At 40.7% G+C, this 21750-nt stretch overlaps 2 protein-coding genes across 4 annotated transcripts in view; one reads left to right on the plus strand and one right to left on the minus strand.

Annotated features, from left to right (window-relative positions):
• The window catches only part of psmd1 (proteasome 26S subunit, non-ATPase 1), a 42648-nt gene that overhangs the window by 10205 nt on the left and 10693 nt on the right, over positions 1–21750 (plus strand). Inside the window, exons 17-19 of the mRNA XM_085134079.1 lie at positions 13367–13481; positions 16331–16447; positions 17291–17393. Of these exons, the coding sequence (XP_084990205.1) occupies positions 13367–13481; positions 16331–16447; positions 17291–17393 (335 nt within the window). The remainder of the gene's footprint in view (positions 1–13366; positions 13482–16330; positions 16448–17290; positions 17394–21750) is intronic.
• Positions 1948–10710, minus strand: htr2b (5-hydroxytryptamine (serotonin) receptor 2B, G protein-coupled). Of its 3 annotated transcripts, none has more exons than XM_085134088.1 (4): positions 9951–10710; positions 9009–9568; positions 4761–4961; positions 1948–4136 (listed from the first exon to the last, which is right to left on the minus strand). In XM_085134088.1, the coding sequence occupies exons 2-4, from the start codon at positions 9283–9285 to the stop codon at positions 3178–3180; spliced, it is 1437 nt and encodes a 478-aa protein (XP_084990214.1). In that variant the 5' UTR covers positions 9286–9568; positions 9951–10710; the 3' UTR covers positions 1948–3177. The 3 variants fall into 3 exon arrangements, with proteins under 3 accessions (XP_084990214.1, XP_084990213.1, XP_084990216.1); XM_085134087.1 differs by having other exon boundaries at positions 9009–9587; XM_085134090.1 differs by having other exon boundaries at positions 9009–10710.

Below are 21750 nucleotides of genomic sequence, written 5' to 3' on the forward strand. Positions count from 1 at the left end.
TGTTGCAAGGACAATATCAATTCTGCTTAGCGTTTATTAAAGGGTCGGGGTTAGGGTTAGGGTTAGGGTCCGTGAATCGGCGGACAAAGGCGGTTTCTCGCAGCTTAGGTACAGTTTTTTGTTTTACGCCGGTTTTTCCCGAAGTCGCAAAAGTATGACATCACAACATTCTGATTGGTCACTTGCAATGTTGATCCTGGAACAACCTTTAGTATGATGATCTGGGAACAACACCAACACGAGGATATCAGATCGTGCTAAAAGGAAGGTATTCTGAAGGGTTTTCTAAATATCATCGTTATTACAAATGATGCTTCTTTATGTTAATCTTTTGAAGAGTTTTAAAAAAGTTATATAATGACAACCAACCAGTGCTCAGTTTGCTGTCCGTCCGTTTATTTTAAACAGTTGCACAGTTCTCTTTGTTTGCTGAGGGGAGGTAGAATTAAAGCTAGATGGTTTATGGTTGATTTCAGTGCGTGTCACATCTGCCGCTAACTGGCTGTCTATCTTAAACGCAGCCGGCACACGAACAACAACCTCCACAAAGAGGCACGTGTATCATAGTAGAAACTCAGTATGATTTTAGTTGCTTGTTATATGTAAATTAATAAATAAAAATCATTACCTTAAAAAAAGACTTGCAGAATGCTTACGGCAAAAGAAAATGGCACAACTACAGCCATCCGTATTAAGGTTAATAGCATTAGCTGCCACAGTAACTTTATAAATCCACAGAGTACCTGTGGATACTCTGGTGTCCCCCACAAACTAGAAGGAGAACAGGGAGTTTACCAGTTTTTCCATCATTACAAGCCGCTGATCTCTTGGTTTCTTGTGGGAGTTTTATTTAGCTTTACTACAGTTAGCTTGCTTGGGATTTTAACTTGTGAAGTGAAGTGTTGTTGGTTGATTGGCTAACACAAACGAGTTAATGTAGCAGCTGGCGAATGAATGAAACCAGTGAATGTCATTTCCATGCAGATGTCCTGGAGCTTAGTTGGCTTTGACCAGTCTGGTTCTTGTTATTCGCTACGTCACTATTGACACAGAAACAGTTTGATTTTCTTTCTTTTTTGCTTCAGTTTTCCTGGCTGACCTTGTGTTTTTTATATTTTGTGGTAATGAGTTGTCAAAATTTAGTTTAGTAGTAGTTACTGGTCTTCATGAATGATGTTCCTCTGTCAGACAATGACACCACTGAGGCCCTTATCACTTTAACTGTCTTCTCCAGTTATTTACAGGCATTTATCCCACTAACATCAGTGTTTACCCACCATAGAGCAGGGCTCGTGCTAAGCAGACCGCCTGGCCACTTCACAAACATCAGGGTGTGCATTTTTAAGCCCAAAAAGGCCATGTGATATCATGTGATCAATCGGCTGCTACATAAACCTTGTGTAAATTTTCTCTGTGTTTAGAAAGACTTGTGAACCAGAGCTATTTAGTTTGCCTGCTCTTCTCTGATTTCCCACCCTAATGCCTTAAGAATAACTGCATGCACTCTGCCTCACAAGAAGAGCCAAGTTTGAGTGCCTTACGTTTCAGCTTTTTCATACTAAATCAGCAGAGTTCCAGTTTGTTTGTTTGTCTTTTGTTTAACAGTGACACAGTCTATACAGGAATATTACTAATTAAGATTTTAGTTTAGTTGAATTTATGCTGTTTTCCTGGATATTTTTAAGCAGAGAAATCAGGAATTGCTCCTTAAATATGCTGTTGTTACAGTATTCGTATTTTTCTTTTTCAGTGTAAATAGCAGTGTTTTTATTGCCAAACTCTGTTATCTGCTTTGGTGTTTATGATTTGGGGAAAAGTGAATAGCCTTTTTTGTTTTGTTTGTCTTACTGTGGCTCTTATGCTGTGTTTTGTTTTGCCCAGCCCTTATTTCTGATCACATTACAGTAACATATGAATGTGGAGATCAACAGCATAACACACAGATGGTTAGAATTTGGCCTTTTTATCAAGAACACAAGAAATATTTTATTAAACACATGTAGATTTCCATTTAAAGTGAACATTTTCTATGTACAGTCTTTTTAAGTGGACATCTTTTTAACATGTCAAAACAGCAGGCTGCGATACACGTACAAGAGTGCTTTTCAAAGGTCCAGCAAATACATTAAGTTTCGTTTCAAGAGTGCGAGGCGTTTATGTCTGTCTGTGTTGTCTTGACAAAATATAAGCATGTAGATGGTTTACAGCATATTTCGACAGCAAAAGTTGAAAGCATCAGAATAGGAAATGTACTGTATACTGCATTCAGGGAGTTTCCAGGTCATCATGATGTCCTGAACTTTGTGGATGTAGTGTTCATAGTTGAAAATAGATCTTTGTGTAACTGATGTAAACAAACATTAGCGATCACTTACTAGTTTCTAAGTGAGGTCACCACCTTGAACCCTGGAGGGCAAAACAAGCCTTCCTTAGACTTCATGTGCTTTACTTTCACCAGAGTTATTAAACCAAAATGCCAGCTAATGTTCACAAGCCGCTCAGTTGTTTACAGCTGCTGGGCAAGTAAAGATAATGGCACTAAATGCTAACACACACCTCCTGAGGCTGCCGTACAAATACAGCTGCCAAATCACCCCAATGGCTAAATTATATTACATTATTATAAGCTTAACAGATGAGTTTCACCTTCCAAACGTGGCATTAGTGACGCATCTCAATCAAAAATCAAAAATAGATAGACCTGCACCTACTGTTGTTTTGGTTTTGGGTTTTTTTTGTGTATGTGCTGGCGGCAGTGTAAGTGCACTGGGGGGATATTGTTACATATTGCAAATATTGCCAAATGGACTGCAGCTTGTGCAGTGTACACTTTACAAGTATGGAAAAACATGCAGTATTTTAAATATCAGTGTTTTTGAAAGTTGATCTGAACATTTGCAGCTTGTAACATATTAAAAATGAGTTCTCTGGTGCTCTGATGCTCTGAGTTAGCCAGCATTTTGGTGTTTTGCCCTCTAGGTGTGCGCTACAAAAGATTCTGAACAGTTCGGGGTTTGTTGTCTTGCCATTAAATGTATCCAATTGACAGAAACATCTGTTTGTGACAAGCCTTTGTCTTGAAAGAACTAAAATTTGCAACATAAATTTTATCCACTTTAAGTACCCCTCCCCCACCCCACCCCTGATTTCTATTCATTTGCTTTGCGTGTCCATAGTCTATACACAGCTAACATGCTCCTCCTGCTTATCATCTTCATTTTCAGTCAGAAGTATTGTGTCTAGCACAACACCACTAGATGACTGTACAGGTGGCTGCCGACACCTCAGCGGGCTTTGGTAGGCCACAGCTCCAATGCCGTTCTTCATTCCGCGTTTCATGAATAGCTTAGAGTTCTCTGCCATGGAAGATTTGATTGAAATCCTTGTTAGAGTCCACTCTGCAGTTGATGGCCTCAGATGTCCTCCTGACAGGTTACTGGCACAGCTCCTGTAATTACAGGTGATGTAACGTGTGAACGCCTGCCTGAAAGTTTTGTTGAATAGGGTGTAGACCAGCGGGTTAATACCTGATGACACGTAACCCACCCAAACAAAGATCTCCATGAGCCGGGCAATGACGTTGGGATCGCACCCTTTGCATAGCACTGAGGTGATATTTGTAATAAAGAAAGGGCACCACATGACTACAAACAGGAGGAAGACTATGCCCAGTACCTTGGATGCACGCTGCTCGTTGCTCAGAGTCTGCATGGACTTCTTGCCCATTGTTGACATCCTGCGAAAGGACTGTTCGTACGGCGCGTGAGCGACCGTGGTGCCTGCATTTGGCTTTTCCTGCATCCGGGGAAGTCTGCTGTCCAGCACATTCATTTGCTCGGCTTCAGTTGAAGCCATAGACTGCTCCCGTTGAAAAACTGTGGACACCGCCGGAGAGCTAAAACGCTGAGTGACCTTTGACCTGAGCAAATAAACCTTTTTGCGCAACACATGGACAGTGAGTAGATAGATGACCATCATGATAGTCAAAGGGATGAAGAATGCTGACAAAGAGCCAAATATGATAAAATCCCAGAAGGTGGTTGGTTTCAGCAGGCACGTGTGGTTGCTGTTGAAGGTGATGTTGTTGGGAAGGTGGTAGTTCTTAAGGCCCCTAATAGGAATTGGAATTGCAATACCTAGAAAAACGACAACAACATTAAACACTGGTTGTTACCACACTCATTTGATGAACAGCTTACTGGCTTGCATTTGTTTTGTTTTTTTCTGCAAATGCAGTAATTTTTCATTTGAGTGAAAGAGCTGCTTTTACTGAAACGTGTCTCCAATAACAAGGCGAGACTGATTGCAGCATCTTTGTGTTTACAAAATCTAGTAAACGAATCATTCCTGGCATGTCGTCACCCCCCTCAAAATAAGCCATGGTGTACAGTAAGCTTTAAAAGTTTAAATAAAGCCACACCTGACAGCCAAAGTGAATGTTCCCTTAGTGGTGTGAGTACTGAGCTGTACTGTGCTGTAAAGGTGTTTACATGTATTTAACGTAAGTTTTTGAGATGCAGCTGATTTTACCTTTTATTTTAAAACTTGGAATTTTGGCCCTTTTTAGTCTTCACATTTATGTATCCACCATCACAGTGGACTTTAAATCACATCAGTGCTGTTCATATATATATATGTTGCTGTTTTATGTCATGCGGCATGCATTTCTGAGTGTAAACCAGGTCTTGTTGGAGCTTTTATGTTTTGAGTTTTGACTTTAAAGACTGCTGTAGAGCTGAAGGCTGAACTGACAAACTTACAAATGGATATGAGCCACACCAGTGCGATCTTGACCAGCGCTTTGGCTCTGGATTTGTACTGGCTGTGTTGAATCGGCTTCTTGATGGCAATGTAGCGATCCAGTGAAATGGCACAAAGGTGCATGATGGATGCAGTAGAAAAAAGCACATCAAGGAAGAGCCAGATGGGGCAGAGAAACTCAGGAAGAGGCCATCCAGAGTCTAAAGAGAAGATGAGATGGAAATTAGAGTTGGCAGATAGTTTAATATACTTGTGGTGTAACTCGTTTTCTTGCCAAAAAGAACGCGGTCATACTCTCTGCCCGTTAGGGTAGATATCAGACAATGGCAACGGGTTTGAAGTAGCACTCGTGCAAATGATTGCTGTTTGTTTATCTGTGAGGAATCACTTTACTGGAAAAAGGAGGGTTCGTCGAGTGTTTATGGAGCTCGGAGCTCTTTATGTAGATGTGGCAGAGACTGCGCTCAACAGTAGTGTTTATTTTGAGTTCTGGGTATAAAACTGGCAAGTAGTTGTTCTGGCTTTTGTCTCGTCATCCATTAACATAGTAAAAGACAGTTGTTGGAATTTTCCTGTGTTATGCCCGTCTCCTCCGCCTCCTTACTGCGCTGCTTTCTCGTACTGTTTTGATTAAGTTTGACGTGGAAGCTTTTCTCCCCCCAAATGACAAATGATTCCCGCTTTTCGAAAGTGTTTATTTGTTATATTAGTTTTACAATGTTACTAAAGCAATCCTGCCCTTGTAAGCTTATTTTTTTTATAGTTTTTTGTTTTATGGTTGCCTTTGAAAACATCCTAGTTCCACCACGTGGCAGCCCATTAAAAGCTTGGAGCATAAAGCAGAGCTCTCCTGTAGTTCCTAGTTATACAAGGCTCGTGTCAGCACCTCAAAGTCATCTGAAATGTTTTTTATTTTATTTCTTTTTGGTTTATAAGGATTACAAAACTGCTATTTGAACAGATGTGGGTGTCTAAGAGTCAACAGTGCAGAACTTATATTAAAAAAAATATAGGGATGAAGTGTTATTACTTAAAAAAGAATAAGAATAATTTCTGGCAAGTATAAGAAAGAATGTGTTTATAGCACATTGCACAGTATAAACAGCTACAATGTCCACAGCTCTTTAAATAAAAAAAAAACATATAGAATAGATGAGTTCAGAAAATCTAATGTATTAAATTACCATATTATTGGTTAGTAGAGAGCTGGCTTCTCACTTAGGCTTTTCTTTTTTCTTTTTTGGCTACAAGTTGGTTTATTTTAAGTTTACAAGAGTTTCTGTTCACATAGCTCATATTTTAAACAAGAGGACCTCTTACATTTTCCAGGTGTCTGTATACTTCTGCTCAGCAGATGTGGAAGAGTGGCTGAATACTAGAAACATTTTCTGGAAGGGTGTGTTGCATCATCTTTTCTTTGAAACCTATATATTTTAATTCAAAGTAAAGTAGGTTTCTCTGCCAGCTGCAGCCAGCTCTACCTGCTCTACTACTTTACTCCACGAGCAAGTCTGAACGGATGATTAAAGATAAAGGAGGTTATAGCTGTTCAACTGGAGACACTTTGGTTAATAGAGAAATCAAATTTTTTAATATGTGATTGGATCGCTAAAGGTAAAGGCCTAATAATTATAGTGACATTGTATAGAGCTGAAAAGAAAAAGAAATGTAACTAACTAACGAACTTCAAAGGACTAGCTGTTAGCCTCTCTGCACCTTCCTCACCTGTTTTTAGATTATAAGAAGAGGGGTAAAGGTTAAAAAGATAAATTGGACTTCAACCACCTTCATTATTTGCACACGGCTACAAAGCAAACACCTCTGGACACCAGACCAGGACATCTCTAGCCTTAATTAACAATGATAACAGTCTTAATTTACACAACACACTTACAGCTTTATTAGTCTGTCAGCTTACGTGTGTTTTTATTGTTTCTGATTATTTCAAGCCCAGCACAGCTCATCGGTCCCACCTTACAGTTGTATCACTGATTTCACTGAAATATTTAGTTTAGTTGTGTTGACATTTGTGGTATTAGTGTACCAATGTACTCTAACCTTGTCTATGCGACTTTGTTTATTTCGCTAAAGGTTGTTGGCACAGTATGACGTCCGCTCCGTCGTTAGCTATCCTTCACACTAACACACTGTTTCTGTCTGTGTCCTCATGACCTCTTCCAGTTCACCTCAGCGCTTCAGCTCTCTCTAAATAGGAGAGGATGACAGCTGCCTGGGTCTTAAAATATATTTCACAAAAGCAGAGCATGTTTAAGGAGTCTGTTTTTTGTTTTTGTAGACCTTTGTAACCTTTTAGCAGATAAAAATACTGCTGGAAAAATTAAAGAAATACATTTTAATCACGGTTGGTGTTTTTTCTCAGTTATGTGACTGGACTAGTTCTTAGGACTAAATATTTTCGGCCTAGATAAATTGCTTTAGAGGTTCCCATGTTGAAGTGATGGTTTGAACAAAGAAAAAAGAAATCAATACCCTTTCAGTTTCTTTTATGTTTCAAAGCCAGCAGCTTTTAGCTCAATACCAGGTTTGTCATGGATCAGAATGGGCCTTTCGGTGTCTACTGAAGCGCGCATACAAAAATGAATGATATGAAAGGACAAAATCTGCACAGGCTTGTTGAACAGAAATCTGTGAGTTTTGTTGTTATATCTGGCTGTTTGATAAATTAAACTGTTTATTATGCTTGGGTAAATGAACCCAAAATAAGTCTGGTTTAAAATACTAATTTTACTGAGGATTTCCCCTTTGGCTGTGACTAAAACTTCCTTGGAGGGTTTACTGGGTGAATTTTGGGCTCAGTGTGCTCAATTATAGCAATGTGAAAGGGGATTAAGCTTCCTGGTAGACTGATGAACAGGCTTTATATGTTTCTAATGTGGAGAGTGATGTAAAACCCTTATAGCTGGTATCCTTTTCAATCCAGCGATCCAGGCAGAATTTAAATAGCATGTTTCCAGACACAGATTTGTTACAGAAATAGATGCAATGGCAGATTAATTGTAAAGCCCTTCTTTAATTAGATTCTGCATTAAGGTAAGCGCTTAAGCAGCATCTCTGAGCAATCTTACTTGTGCAGCTTTCAGTGTGACACGTCCACATCTGCGCTCTTGTGTGTTAGGCATAATTATAATCCAGCTCATTATCTTTCAATTGAACTAATGGAGAATAATGCGTAGCCATAGCTCTGTATTTTGTTGTGGTATGAAGAGAAAAAAAAGATGATACAAGTCTAAATCAGTTCCTGTGCAGCTGTATTTGCACAACACTATTAATGGAATTAATGGAAAAATGGCTTTCCATTGGTAATAGTCCCAGAGGCAAATCGTTCAGTCCAAGCTGTGGACCTGGCACCAAACCTTTGCCAGAGAAAGTCGACTGTTCACCGTCCACTATCTCTTGTTATATTTCATCTAGGATAATTTGTTTAGAGATAGAGTTTAGAGTCTTGATTGGATCTAATACTGCCTCTCATTGTTTTTCTCCTCTTCTGTTATCCCCAAGTCTTCTGGTCGTTATGCAGATATTAACGCCTAATGAAGGTTTAATACAAGTTTGCTATGAATTAGATTCATTAAATCACTTCGGTCACTCTTGAACTCACTTTAAAAAATTGTTTTCAAAATTTGTTGGTGGTTTGGACATCAATTTTCAGTATTCTTCTGGATGTTATGACAGATTATGATCTATCGGGGCGATCGTGGCTCAAGAGTTGGGAGTTCGCCTTGTAATCGGTGCGAGCCCCGGCTTGGACATTCTCGGTCGTTGTGTCCTTGGGCAAGACACTTCACCCGTTGCCTACTGGTGGTGGTCAGAGTGGTGGCGCCAGTGTCTGTGTGTGTGAATGGGTGGATGACTGGATGTGTAAAGCGCTATACAAATACAGGCCATTTACTATATTAAAGAAAGAAATATAATCATTCCAAGGGTGCTTTGTTCAGAGTCACACCTTAGACATGGGTGAGGTAATGTTGGCAGTTGTTTGCTGGCTGAGCTGGGGGAGCGTCTGGGGTTTAAATACTGTTTATTTTGTAAGCATAATAAAATATATTGTGATTTTTTTTTTAAATAAATGTAAATGACCTTTTAAAAGGGAAAAAATAAGAAATGTTATGCTTGGGTTTGTAGGATTTTTACCTGTGCAGCTTTAATACTACCCATATAATGTAAAAAAGCATATGCAGTATATGTGCAATGAAGCTGTCAAAGCCAAAGCTCCATGCTAAACTTACTGTAGAGAACAGTGACCAATGCAATGGGCATCACTAGGAGTCCCACCAGCAGATCGGCTACAGCAAGTGACATTAGAAAGTAGTTGGTAGCATTCTGCAGCTTTTTCTCCAGCGACACAGCGAGAATGACCAGGATGTTTCCTCCGATCGTGGGGATGATGACCATGACAATGAGCAAGGCAGCCCATTTCAGCTGAATCTCAGACACTTTGCCTGCGTGTGAGCTGTTAGCCTCGAGCTGTGCCATGGCTGGCTGAGACAGGGTGCTGCTGAGCATACAGCGGGCTTGAGTGTAGGTCGGGGCTCTAATCTTTCTGGTCTGGGAGACTCGGTCAGCATGGTCACTGGGTCCCACAGGCAAGGGCACAGGGTAGGGTGAGACAGTTCAGGGGCAGCACACAAGATCCTGCATCCCGTAAAAGCCAAACGAAGATGCTCTTTGTTCTTATAAAATCCAAAGCTGGCAATAATCCCAACACGATTAGTAGCTCCACAGTGCGATGTTCCGCAAGTGAGCAGGGGTCCTCACTTTCCCAGGCAGCTGACACTCTTGACATCCACTTCAAAGAAGAAATAGGTCTGTTAAAGGGGTAGTGATTAGTCATTTTCTTTACCCGAATAATGATGAAATATAGCAATGGTAGGTAATAAATAGAGCAAAGACAGTCAGATCATGAGTTATGTGAATGCCAAGCTGGGAAAACAGAGTGATGGCTTAAAAGCTTTTCAGATTTCTTCTGTTATACAGTTAAAGGTTAATAAAAGATGCAAGTTGTTTGTACACAGTGTTTCAGCTGATATTTGTTGATTAAAATTAGTAGATGAATGTGTAGGATTTTGAATTTATATACCTTCCAAAGCAGTGGTTTAAATGATGTCGAAACCCATTTTCAAATAAAAAAAAGAAACTAGTATTGTGATAGTTTTGCAAAAGTTTCTTACCTGTTTCCCAAGGTAATGTTAGCTGTCCTTCTCCTTTTGTGTTTTCAGCTCTTTAAGTCTTTTCCCAAACCTTTACGTCTTAGCGCTGTTGAACACTAAAACAGTATTCTGAGCTGGGAAAAGAGAGCCGCTTGACCCCCCGTGCATTTCACTCTTTGCACACCTTGTAAGGTGGGACAGCTTGGTCTCTTTTAATGTCTCCTATCTCATCTTTAAATTTCTTCCCTTCACATAGAAGAATGTGACAGAGAACGCCCGCCCTCAGCAGCGAATCCTAAATCTGTCTTAGTCTGAAGCGGTCCGTGATGTGGAATTTATTCGCTTCCACATGTTGGAGGAACTTCCAGTCTCGCCGCGCGTCACCTACCGCGATCACAGGTTTAAAACTTTCAGATGTTGTTGCTCCTCTGCCGCTCTCCCGTTCTCACTCGTTGCCTCTCGTCTGCAGCCTGCGATCAGCTCACGCTCTCTCTCTCTCGTCCCCTCCCTCCCCCTTCTGCTTGCAAGTGACTCAGACTCTATACAAAACAGATGAATGTCTTCATGATGGCAACATGCCAGTTGTTCTGGGAGGTAATTTCCTTCAACACCACCGTCCTACTGTTTATATTTGTCACTTTCTGTTCACTCCTCTGCTCGAAGAAGAGGGGAGGTAGGAGCACTGTATGGGGGGAACCTTTTGTGTAGAGGTACATGCTTGAAAATGTACTCATACTACATAGCTGTTAAAGCCTTTTTGTCCTCCGTGAGCTCACATCTTAGGAAACTTGTTTTTTTTTATAGATGATATAGATTTTAAGATATTATCCCCTATTTATGTATATTTTTGTTTTCTCTATAGATTTTTTTTGCTTCTAGTCATGATGTTGCTTTGCTTTTTTCTTTTAAAAGCAGATTTATTTATTTATTTTTTAAGTGAGAAGTTCAGAGTGTACCCTTGGATATTTTAGATGATACATGCCCCTTGTTTCTGTCAAGGTGGCAGTACATGCATAAGATAATCTGCTCTCTTTTACTTTGCTTATCCTTTAATGAAGTTTAATCTCTTCAGTCCCAGAAGTTTAAAATTTTTTAAATGCTTAAATCATCACATCAGGTGGAGCGCTGTGATTAGAGGCAGCATCTATCTCTCCAACAGCTGCTTTTACCCGAACATGTTTTCAGTATGATAACTAATCTTATTTCTTGGGATCTGCATGTTTGCCAACTTTTGAACTGCTGCAACATAAAAGGAAATAAAAACGTTATGTACCATTAGACGTGACACTTTTTTTTTTTTCTCCCAGTTTAAGCAGTTTAACAAGTTAACAGTCTACACTTGGGCAGCTGCTTATCACTTATTATTATAGCAGTATACTCACACGTGTTTGTTTTGTTTACTCTTTGGATGAATTTTGATTACCTTTTAGCGTAAACTATAAAAGCCACATGACCTCTTGTCTAAAATTAACATTGTCCAGGTGTTTTTCATGATGTATTTTACAACTGCTGCAACAGACAGGAAGCAACCGAATGTGATCTGCAGTCATACAGCAAGACCACATCGATGACTGCCAGTCACATTTCATGCGGAAAAATTACATGTTTTAAGATTTTTATTTCTTTGCTCTACACCTGCAACTTTGACTTTGAGTGAAGTCATGAACTTGGTGCTCCGTTTTTTGTCTCTTTCCTTTGAGTTAATTCTGAGGCTTTTAAGTCCATCACGCATTACCAGGATATTGAACTTTAAGTCGAATTCCAGACGTCACAGCTTCACAGGCTTTCATGTGAAACAAATGCTGAATATTGATTTCTTCTCTCCACCTCACTTCTTCTATTTTGATGGTGGTTAAAGGTAATCTTTTACTGAAAAAAGCTGAAAAGGCTTCAGATTGAGCTATTCAGATAACCAATCGCCAAAGGTTTCTCAAGGTGTGCTTCAAGCTATTGTGCAGTCAGTTTCAAAAAAGCATCATAAATATTTTTATTTAACCTAAATGCTCATTTTGTGTGAGTCCTTTACAGTTTGGCTCTCACCCAAATGTAGATTGAAGGGCGCCGTCCGTCAGTCTACCAGAATAGAAAAAAAACCTCTGGAGGTGACACTGAAATCTGATCCAAATCTCTCAGTGATTGCCACTTGTGATCTCGCTAAATCCTAATATAATGGTCGAGCTGAGCTTTTAATTCCAGACAGACCAGTGCAGATTACTCACTGCGGACATGCCTCCATATTGATGGACAGTTTAAGAGTTTGTGGCTTTGTGTGTGTGTGTGTGTGTGTGTGTGTGTGTGTTAATCTTATTATGACATATTTTTCTGAAAGGGCAACTTATTAATTCCAAGATGCAGTTTTTCCAGTCTATAGTGTTTTCTACTTCTGTTGAATAGGTTATATATTCTGTCCATTAACGCGACTGTTTTTAATGATGAGTAAAAAGACTGATTCAAACATTTCTTTCTATGCTTTATAGTTGTAAGGCTCATAACGATGTGATTATAGCTTCAGTTATTGGACCCAGTGTAGTTCATCCAGTCAGTAGTGAAGTAAGTCATCTTTGTGAAGCTTTAAAGCTTCCAAGACTGTTTTTACTGAACTTATACCGTAATTTTCATATAATGTGTGAACACATTTGTAGAATAATTCAGCATATACACAAACACAGTTTAAAGCCTTTTTTAAACCAACTAGAATCCAATAAGCACCACTGTTTAATTCTCCTGCTCTTCTAATTCTTCTGTGGATCATTGAGCTTTTAGTGTTATGTGAGAAACAGGGACAGCCTCTTTATTTCCACTATAGCATTGCTGGGTCAGTTGGTTAAACGTGGCTGTTTTCTGGGATCCTTGTGTCACTGATTGGCATCCGTTTGCAGTTTAAAGCAGACCAACTCTTCATGCAAAATTCTGCGTGACCAATTCAAGCCCGGGCAGAGCCGTTGTTATCACAAGGGAATTATCAGAGAATGTTCAACATCATGTTTTTGTTTTTTCCCTCCTCTTTTGTGCGTGTGCATATTTTGCTTCAAAGTGGTTTTTGTTTAGTTTTTTTTTAACTAAGATAATTTTTACTCAGAAAACAATAACGACTGTCACCTGCTGAGCTAAATTTTGATATGATTGTGCAGGTTGTGCCTATATGACTAAAGCGGTGCTGGTAAAAATGTGTTTATTTAGCACATTCCTTCACATTTGTAGGAATTTGTAATGTTTTTACCATGTGGTTAATATACATAAATTTTTTTAAATCCAAGTGAGAACCAAATGTAAAGATTTGGGGAAGTTTGTGAGAGTTTCTGATTGTTTAATTTTTCTTTGAGAAATCACAGCATCCAGAAAGCTGTGATTAGTCCAACAGCAATCTGAACTGATTAATGACATTTGTCTGTGATTAACTTCAAGTGCCTCTTCTTTGTACCCCTTTGTGTCTCCAGGACCCCAGAGCAGTGTCCCAGTGTGGTTTCTCTCTTGTCAGAAAGTTACAACCCTCATGTACGCTGTGGGGCTGCCATGGCTCTGGGCATCTGCTGTGCAGGGACAGGCAACAAGGTCAGGGTCTTTTCCTTCTTCTGCTCCAAAAATCTTTTCTGTCTTGTTTCTGAGCAGCTGCTATCAACACGTACTGCAATACTTCAAAATAAAAAACTGGCAGGAAACATTGGATTGTGCTAGCCGGACTTGCACTAGAATATAGACTAATATGTTATCAACAACATGTTTTTTTTTAAAAAGAGGAAAATATCTTACAATGGTGTTGCTGGTTTTCTCTTTACTTGAGGTTAATAGAGGGCTTCAACCTTCTAAAAATTGTCCAGTCTTCCAGCTGTGTCTTGTGAACTATATTGATTTAAGCATAGAACTAGACTTGAACTTTTTCTCTCTTTTAAATATGTCTTTACAAAGCCCTTACTCCTCCTGGAGTTGGTAATCATAGTTAGAATTAATTTTTTTTTTTAAACTATGTGTGAAAGAAAAGCTTACATAACATTTCCTTTACCACAAACGCAGCATTACACCTGCTGACTTCATTTGTCCCATGCGGCTTCTTTCTCCTCTTGGCGTAATGTGCATCAGCGATGCAAAGATTATCTATGCTGAATGAACAGTTTCTCTTTAAATTGATAGCTTCCCTGCGGGGCTGGGGTGAGCGAGTGCAGACTGACGTCTGTAACCTCTGCAGGAGCATCTACAAGAGGTTGTCTGCTTTCTTATGTCACACAGAATGATGGCATAAGAAGAAATGCTTAAATTTATGGCATTGTCAAAAACCGAATTACACCAAGATCATGGGAGAAGACTGCATTTGAACTTCATCTGTTTCAAGAGTGCAGTAATGTCCTGCCACAATTTCCTTACACTGCTTTGTAGATACTCCTGTTCAGCACAGAGGGAAAAGGGTTAATTGCAGATGAGTTAGCATGCATTTTGTTTGGCTTCTCCAAAAAGAGGGAGGGAAGAGGACAGACGACAGGAGTGCTGTCGCTCCCTGAGATGTTGGCTGCTCAGTCTGGGGTGACGCAGCCACAGCAGAATGATAGCATCCTCTTTGCACCCTCTTCCTCACTGAGACTCGAGCGTTAATATTTTGGACCAAGTCAGCCCAGAAGCGTGCTGCAGGCGTGATCGGCTCCGAAGCTCCACCGCTTGGTTTTTCCCTCGAATAAGAACTCGAGTACGTTAGAGGAGTGATCATGTTGTGACCAAAGAACTGGGTCACCTATTTAGGGGATGCACATTTCTTTGCTGTCATTTACAGCTTGGGGTTTGATCATATTTACTGGGCTGCTGCTCTTGATCTGTTTATATACTTGAAGGGGGAGATGTGAACTGGAAAGTTGAGGAATGTTTTAACTGAGGCTGTTTGTGATTTTCTTTAAAAAAAAGAAAAAGTTCACTTTGTTTGGTGGACCTGATGGAAACACCGTTCACCAAAAAAAAAGTGTGGAAATGTAATCTTAACACCAAGCAGACTAACGAGACGTGTCATGTGATACTGTTTTATAAGTGTGTAATAAACTAGAAGTTACGTGCCGTTAGACCGTGCGCTGCGTTGCTCTATTTATTTGCACAAGCCTGCAGACAGTTATTAGCAGAGCTCAAATGAATCTAATTTAAAGACTGAGCCACACTGAAGCTCAAACATGAAGAAAACCCTGGATATGGATTAACGTGATCTTAAGTAACCAGTCCGCTGCACTTGATTGGATCTGACAGTAAATACTTTTAATTACCCCGCCTCCACCCCACCACTACGTCCTTCCAAGAACATATCACGGGCAGGATGTGGTGGACTAGTGTTGGCTTTCCACTCTTAACATATCATCCTGGTGCACGAGTGTCTCACCCAGCTGAGCTGAAGACATTCATGAAACATTGTTTATTTTACCTCCACTGTCATCATCCTAGTTTGTTTCTCTTTCCTCGGTGGAGCTGACGCCTCCTTCTGAGCCTGCTGGTGTAGGTTACAGTCATTTCTGTTCAGGAGAAATAAAAGTAACAATGATAGACTGTCTGAAAAACACAGGGGAGAGCAGACAGGAGGAGGCAGCGAGGTAGTCCTGCCTCACTCATTCATTCACAGTAATCATGGGAGGAGACTGATTGTTGGACAGTTGTCAAGGACAACCAGATATGAATGACACTAATGTCATTAATTTGTGAGGTCTGGTTGCCTCTGTTGATAATTGCCAAACAGAAATATCCCTGTTGCACTGATCTTTCCTGTTGGGATTTTTCCCTTGTTCATAATAAAATACATTTAAAGTTTAAAATAAAAAGTTGCATGCATTTTTTTCCAAAAGAAATCCGAGAGGTGATTTTATTGTTGTTGGATTTTTTCTGGAAAAGAAAGACATACTGCATAAATAATGTCACAGACGTTCTCTAAATTGTTTTAGGAAACATGGCTCATTTTTTCCTTGTAAATATTTGATGTCATCTACTAGCTTGTTAACAAAATCACTGTATTTACTCCTCTTTGTGAAAAATGATGTACTTCAAGTTTACGGGATAAAAATATCCTGATTGTTTGGGCTTTAACAGATAAATGAGGCATTTTCAGCCTGATGACCTAAAACTTACTGTGAGGTTCTACAGATCATTCTGTGCAAGAGACTGAATCATAAAAGACCTTCAAGATTATGAAGGCTCGGTCCATCGATTTTTGAAAATTGCCTTATTATTTTATAGAAGCAAAGCCGTCACATCTGTCTTAACAGTCTAATCTTCAGTACCAATCTTTGAGAAATGCTTAAAGCTCCTCTAAGAACATTTTATCATTTAAATCATGAATTTGAGTTAAATATGAAGGAATAATTTCCAGGCCTGCAGTTTGAAAAAAGTGAAAATGTTGTATATTTAAACCAATGTTTCCTACTCTTCTGTGTTTCTTGTCACAGGAGGCCATCAATCTGTTGGAGCCCATGACCAACGACCCTGTAAATTACGTGAGACAAGGCGCCCTCATCGCCTCTGCCCTCATCATGATCCAACAGACTGAAGTCACCTGTCCCAAGGTAAGTGAGCAGGCGTACCAGCATTCAGTGAGACTGTCTGCACTCTTCAGTATAACTATAAAACAGAGGAACTTCCTTTTGGGATTTAAAATGTACACGAGTAGAAAAACAAAGCTGCTCTGTTATTGCACGTCAGTCTTGGCTGATTCATAATACGATACCAATGAGACAGAGGTTTGTTGAATAAACCGTGAGAAGGAAGAAAGGTGGGAAGACTTGACTGAAAGCAGAAAGTATTAGTATTGTGAACGCAGAAGGAAAAAGGTCTGTGTCATGGAAGAGTGACTAGTCCCAGCATAACTGCACGCACTCACCCTTGAATCACCGCATACTTTGTCATAGACAGTTAAGAAATACCAGATGCATTTTCAAAGAGTCTTCATCTGCACAGCAAAGGTCTATAAGCCTCGAGGCAGTATGCAGGATTTTGCAAGAGGTAGTTGTTTATTTTTTTTTAGCAGCTGAATATCTATGACCCCACCCCCCAACACAACCTCCTACCATTGTAGTTTCCAGTTCTGCTGTAGAGTTGTAGACAGGCCAAGAGTTTGCGGGTGGTAAAATTAGGCCAAACATGTTGAAAGCAACCCAGCAGAGCACTGACTTAGCTTATTTGCAAAAACAAAACTTTATGTTGTTGATGTTGGAACTCTGACAGGTACATCATCATCACCGCAGGTGTCACGAAGCTGACGTGCTGTAAATATTCTGCAGATACTGAGTGAATCTGATAAATGCGTTAAAGCCTGCGACGACTTTGCTCTTTCCTTTATATGTTGAGCACCTCCTGCTTTATTGCAGTGTATTTTTAAATTAATTTTCCTAATTTCATCTTGACTCCAGGTGAACCAGTTCAGGCAACTTTACGCAAAGGTGATCAACGACAAGCACGATGACGTCATGGCCAAGTTCGGCGCCATCCTGGCCCAGGGAATCCTCGATGCAGGTCGGTCTCCAAACAGAGCTGCTGTGGGTTTATCCATGTCAGTCACTGAGTGAGAGAATGAATGGGTATGCGGTCCCGCCTGCCTTACATGCCTTCACCACTTAGTGGAGTACCAAAAGATGTGTAATTCTTAATTACACGGTAAAACAAGTGAACGGCTCTAAATGTTAGGTGGGTTTGTGGTTTTGTGTGCGCCTTAATTGGAGTTCCTTTGCACTCGGGCAAACAGTAACCCCCTCCTTTGGCTGACCACCCGTGCATTGCGTTTCTGGAACAGATCATGCTAAAGGTGCATTAGCGCCTGGCAGCCCGTACCTCAGCTCCGCTCTGCTCGCAGCCATATGGCCCGTCGGTCTCCCTGCGGTAATTATTGTTTGTCTGATAGTCACTGTGTTTGTGTGTCTGTGCAGCTGTTTGTGGACACAAGCAAGCAGCTTGTGTGTGTGTGTGTGTGTGTGTGTGTGTGTGAGGCCCTACAGAGCTGCATGGAGAGCTATACATACACTCATATGTATGCAAAAAGAAAACCCCAGTGTAAGGGTTTCATCTAAATACAAGCATGTGTGTTTTAATAGCAGGGAAACACACTGAAATACACTCTCAGGTGTTGCATTCTTCACAAAGTGAACCCGAGCACCTTCATATGACACTTTTTTCTTTTCTTCATTAAGCACATCATTGGCTCGCTGTTAACTCGGCCCCTCTTGCTCTCTGATTAACGGTCATTTTGTTCTGGGCAGATTATCCATGTTGATGACCGACAGGATTTCCATCATGCTTCAAATCAGGCGCAATAAATTCAGGCCAGGATGTCCCTGCGTGAGACCAAAACCCCTGATTCTTCCCACTCTCTCTTTCCTGCACAAGCTGCTTAGCCCTGTTTTCAGTGCAGAATATACACTACTCCCGTTTGAATGTCAGACATGCTCAGGCTCACGCGGTACGAATGTTTAAGTATTCTCGTCCTTCCAGGGCCTTGGGAGTGTTTGAGGTGCAGGGGTAATTGTATTTAATTTGACTGGCGGAAGCGATTAGAGCTCAGTTTCATGATAACTGGTGCTCATTACCCTGAAAGCCGTCAGTCTCCTGCTTTTCTTCTCTCACTTTGCGTCCACGTCTTTTCCTCCCGCCTGTATTTTCAGGCTTTCTCCCAGTATTTGATGCAGTCTGTGAATCAAGTGTAATTAGCTTTCGCATTCTTATTTAAAAAAAGAAAAAACAAGAAGAAAAACCAAATCACGCCACGTCTTGTTGTTTTTATTCGATTGAGCTGTTTCTTCACACCCAAACAGGCAGGCTGGCTGTTGATGTAGTCACGTTACACCTTTTTGAGGGGTCGCAGTGGATCTGCGCACCTCCCTCACCAACTCCTTGGAATGAAAATTGGCCCACCAAAGTGAGAGTTGGCAAAAACAGCGGGTGGGGGAGAACCTGTTACTGAAGTGCACTCAACCTCTTCTAAGTATTTAAGAGACTCTCAAGCACACGCTCGTGGTGCGTTGAGCTAGCCTCGTTACTCATTCTGGCCAACGTTGAGCCCGTGGGACTGGAATGTCTCGTACACCGGCTCAGATTTGAAGATAAGGCCCCGTAATTAAATCATCCGAGTGACCTCAGGTTAGAGTCGCTGCAGGAGAAGAAGGCAGCAGATGATTTAAGTGCTATTGTTTAGGCTGATATTACTTTTAGTTGGAAGGGCTACTCCCTAGTAACCTTGTCATTAAATAAAAAAAGAGGTGGTTTTCTCTTTATCTCTATAGAAATGATGAATTCATCCTGGTTGTGCTTCCTCTTCCTCCTCTTTCTGTCTTCTGCCATCCCTCCCTTCTGTTTATCCGAGAATTGCTTGGGTGGGCTGTTGTTCTTTTGCTCTTTCAAGTTACACCCTTGACCCCTGTTAATCACCCTTCTAGCCATCTTCATAGATAAAAATAAAATACGATATAAATAGATGTCTTTTTGTTGAAGTCAGCAGAACATCTTCTTGATTAGGGATGGGTATTGTTTAGGTTTTATCCGATACCAGTACCAAACCGGTACTTTTGAAACGGTGCCGGTGCTTAAACGGTGCTCAAACCGGTGCTTAAAGAATGGAGAACACAAAATTGGTCCAAAAACCTCTCATGTTCAGCTGTTTTTTTGTAAAAAGATAACAATGTTAGCCTTTTCTGCAGCTATGGGGCATATATGGTATCACTCTTGGCTGGAAGCAGTGCTTAAACAATGGAAAAAACACAAACTTTGTCCAAAAACCTCTCATGTTTAACTGTTTTCCACTTTTTCTTTGGTCATTTTAGCCTTTTTGGCCAGAGTGAAGGGAGTATCTGCCATCAAACAAGAAGACAGCTGCATGTAACTACGACGGTGTTTGCTAGTTCACCTTACATGCATTAATGTAATAACGTGGTTATCCTACTCAATGTAAATTACACACGAACAACATTAAGCTACTCACGCAGAGAAGAACGGCTGCTGCTGCATCATCATCCTCATCATTTCTGCTACACTGGCAGGGCTAGGGGCCAGGACTCTCCTCTTCGGATTCTTGGGGAATGATGCTAACTCCGTGTCTGATAACAGGCACCACACCTGCAGTAGATGTGCTCGGTGTGAGGTCTCGCAGCAAGCTATCAAATACGGCGCATTTCATCGGATTTGAGGTGTTACCTCCTTTGACAGTATCACAGTATCAGCTTAAAGCACTTGTTGCAGCTGCTGAGTTTGCATCTTTTGCTGTGAAGTACAGCCAGACTTTTGACCGCTTCGCCTTGGGCATTTTTAATCTGTAGCTCTGCTCTAAAAGAACGTACGTACCTGGGCCCGCCTACTATCCTCAGAAACGTAAAATGATTGGCTAGAATCTAAAGTGTATCACAGGTCAGGGGGAAAAAAGCACCAAAATAAAGCACCAAAATGTGCGCTGCTTTTCGGTCTGGTTACTACCGTTTATGTCAGAACCAGTGCCATTATGGCACCGGATACTGGTACCCATCCCTATTCTTGATATTTTTGAACCTTCAAGCTAAGATACACTGCCTGGACAAAGAAAAAAATTTAAAAATGATATAATATTTCCTTTCAGTGTTTTTTTATTTTTTGTTGCCAAGTTCTTGTGTTATTGAAGGGAGAGTAGCACCTCTGAAATGTCCTCCAGAACAATGCAAAAGATTCTCAGTGGGGTTAAGTTGTGGGCTCTGTGGTGCCCGGTCCATGAAACCTGACGTGAGGAAAATCTGGTCATTCACCATATTCGGACAGTCAGGCGACCTTGTTTTTCGCCACACAATGCTGCTGTTTAGTCTTTGCATTTTACGTGACCCTGCTAGAACAAATCGCATCTTTCCCACCTCCTTGGGCGATGTCTTCCAACATGGCTGTTTAATAAATGAGAAGCTACTTGCTGCATGAGATAATAATCATTGTAGCAATTACTCAGGGGAAGGCTCTTAACTCTTTGCTTCTTTAAATTTTATCTTTTATTATTTGGTGAACATCAAACTGAGCTGTGTATAAACTGTAACTGCTCAGATGTAGATGGAAAAGGCATTTGGGATCTTTTCAGGATGGCAGACACACCTCTTTGGATGTAGATCACTTATTAATGCCCTGTCCAGCTCAAACCTGATGATAATGAATGAGGCCTGTCATGCAGGATGCTTTAGACAATGCATTCCTGGATGTAATTGTCTTGCCATGCACATCCTCATATTTTATATTCTGCCCTGAGATCAACGGATCACACAGAATGAAGCCAGAAGGACAAAGCTCCTTTGGGTGGTGAACATCCTGGTCTGTACCCCTGTTAACCTCTTACTCCCTCATCATCTGATTTCTCTGCCAAGTCTCAAATAATGTGTTTCACTATCAACTGTAACTGTGTCACATGAAAGAAAAAAGCTGTTTTCGCCATCAGCATTCTGGTTATTGTTCAAAGCACAGTTTCCTTTTCATTTTTCGTTTTCCCCTCGACTTAGCCTGTGACCTGAGTTTCAGTCTGTTTATGTTAGGTGTTGACGGCCAGCGGCGCTCAGCATTTCATTTGTATCATTGCGGCTCGCTTGAGGTTTGCTGCTTTTCAGCGCTCTCCTTGTTTTCAGACCTTCAGATATTATGCAGGAGCCTGTAATTTAGACAAGAGCTCCCTCTCATCAGTGGTTAGCACATAAAGCAGAAGTAGGTTCAATAATAAATGAGTGTGTCCAGACAAACGGGGTCTTTTTGGAAATGTACGACTGATAATTTTGGAATTAGCACTAGGCTATGATGGTAGCAAATTCTATCCAGTGCTGCGGACCATGTTATCTTTGGCCTATAAGAAACATTAGAGATGATTGTAAACATGTGGGTCCGTCTGAAG

The sequence above is a fragment of the Neolamprologus multifasciatus genome, chromosome 15 (genome assembly GCF_963576455.1).
Source record: "Neolamprologus multifasciatus chromosome 15, fNeoMul1.2, whole genome shotgun sequence".
NCBI classification, from domain to species: Eukaryota; Metazoa; Chordata; class Actinopteri; order Cichliformes; family Cichlidae; genus Neolamprologus; species Neolamprologus multifasciatus.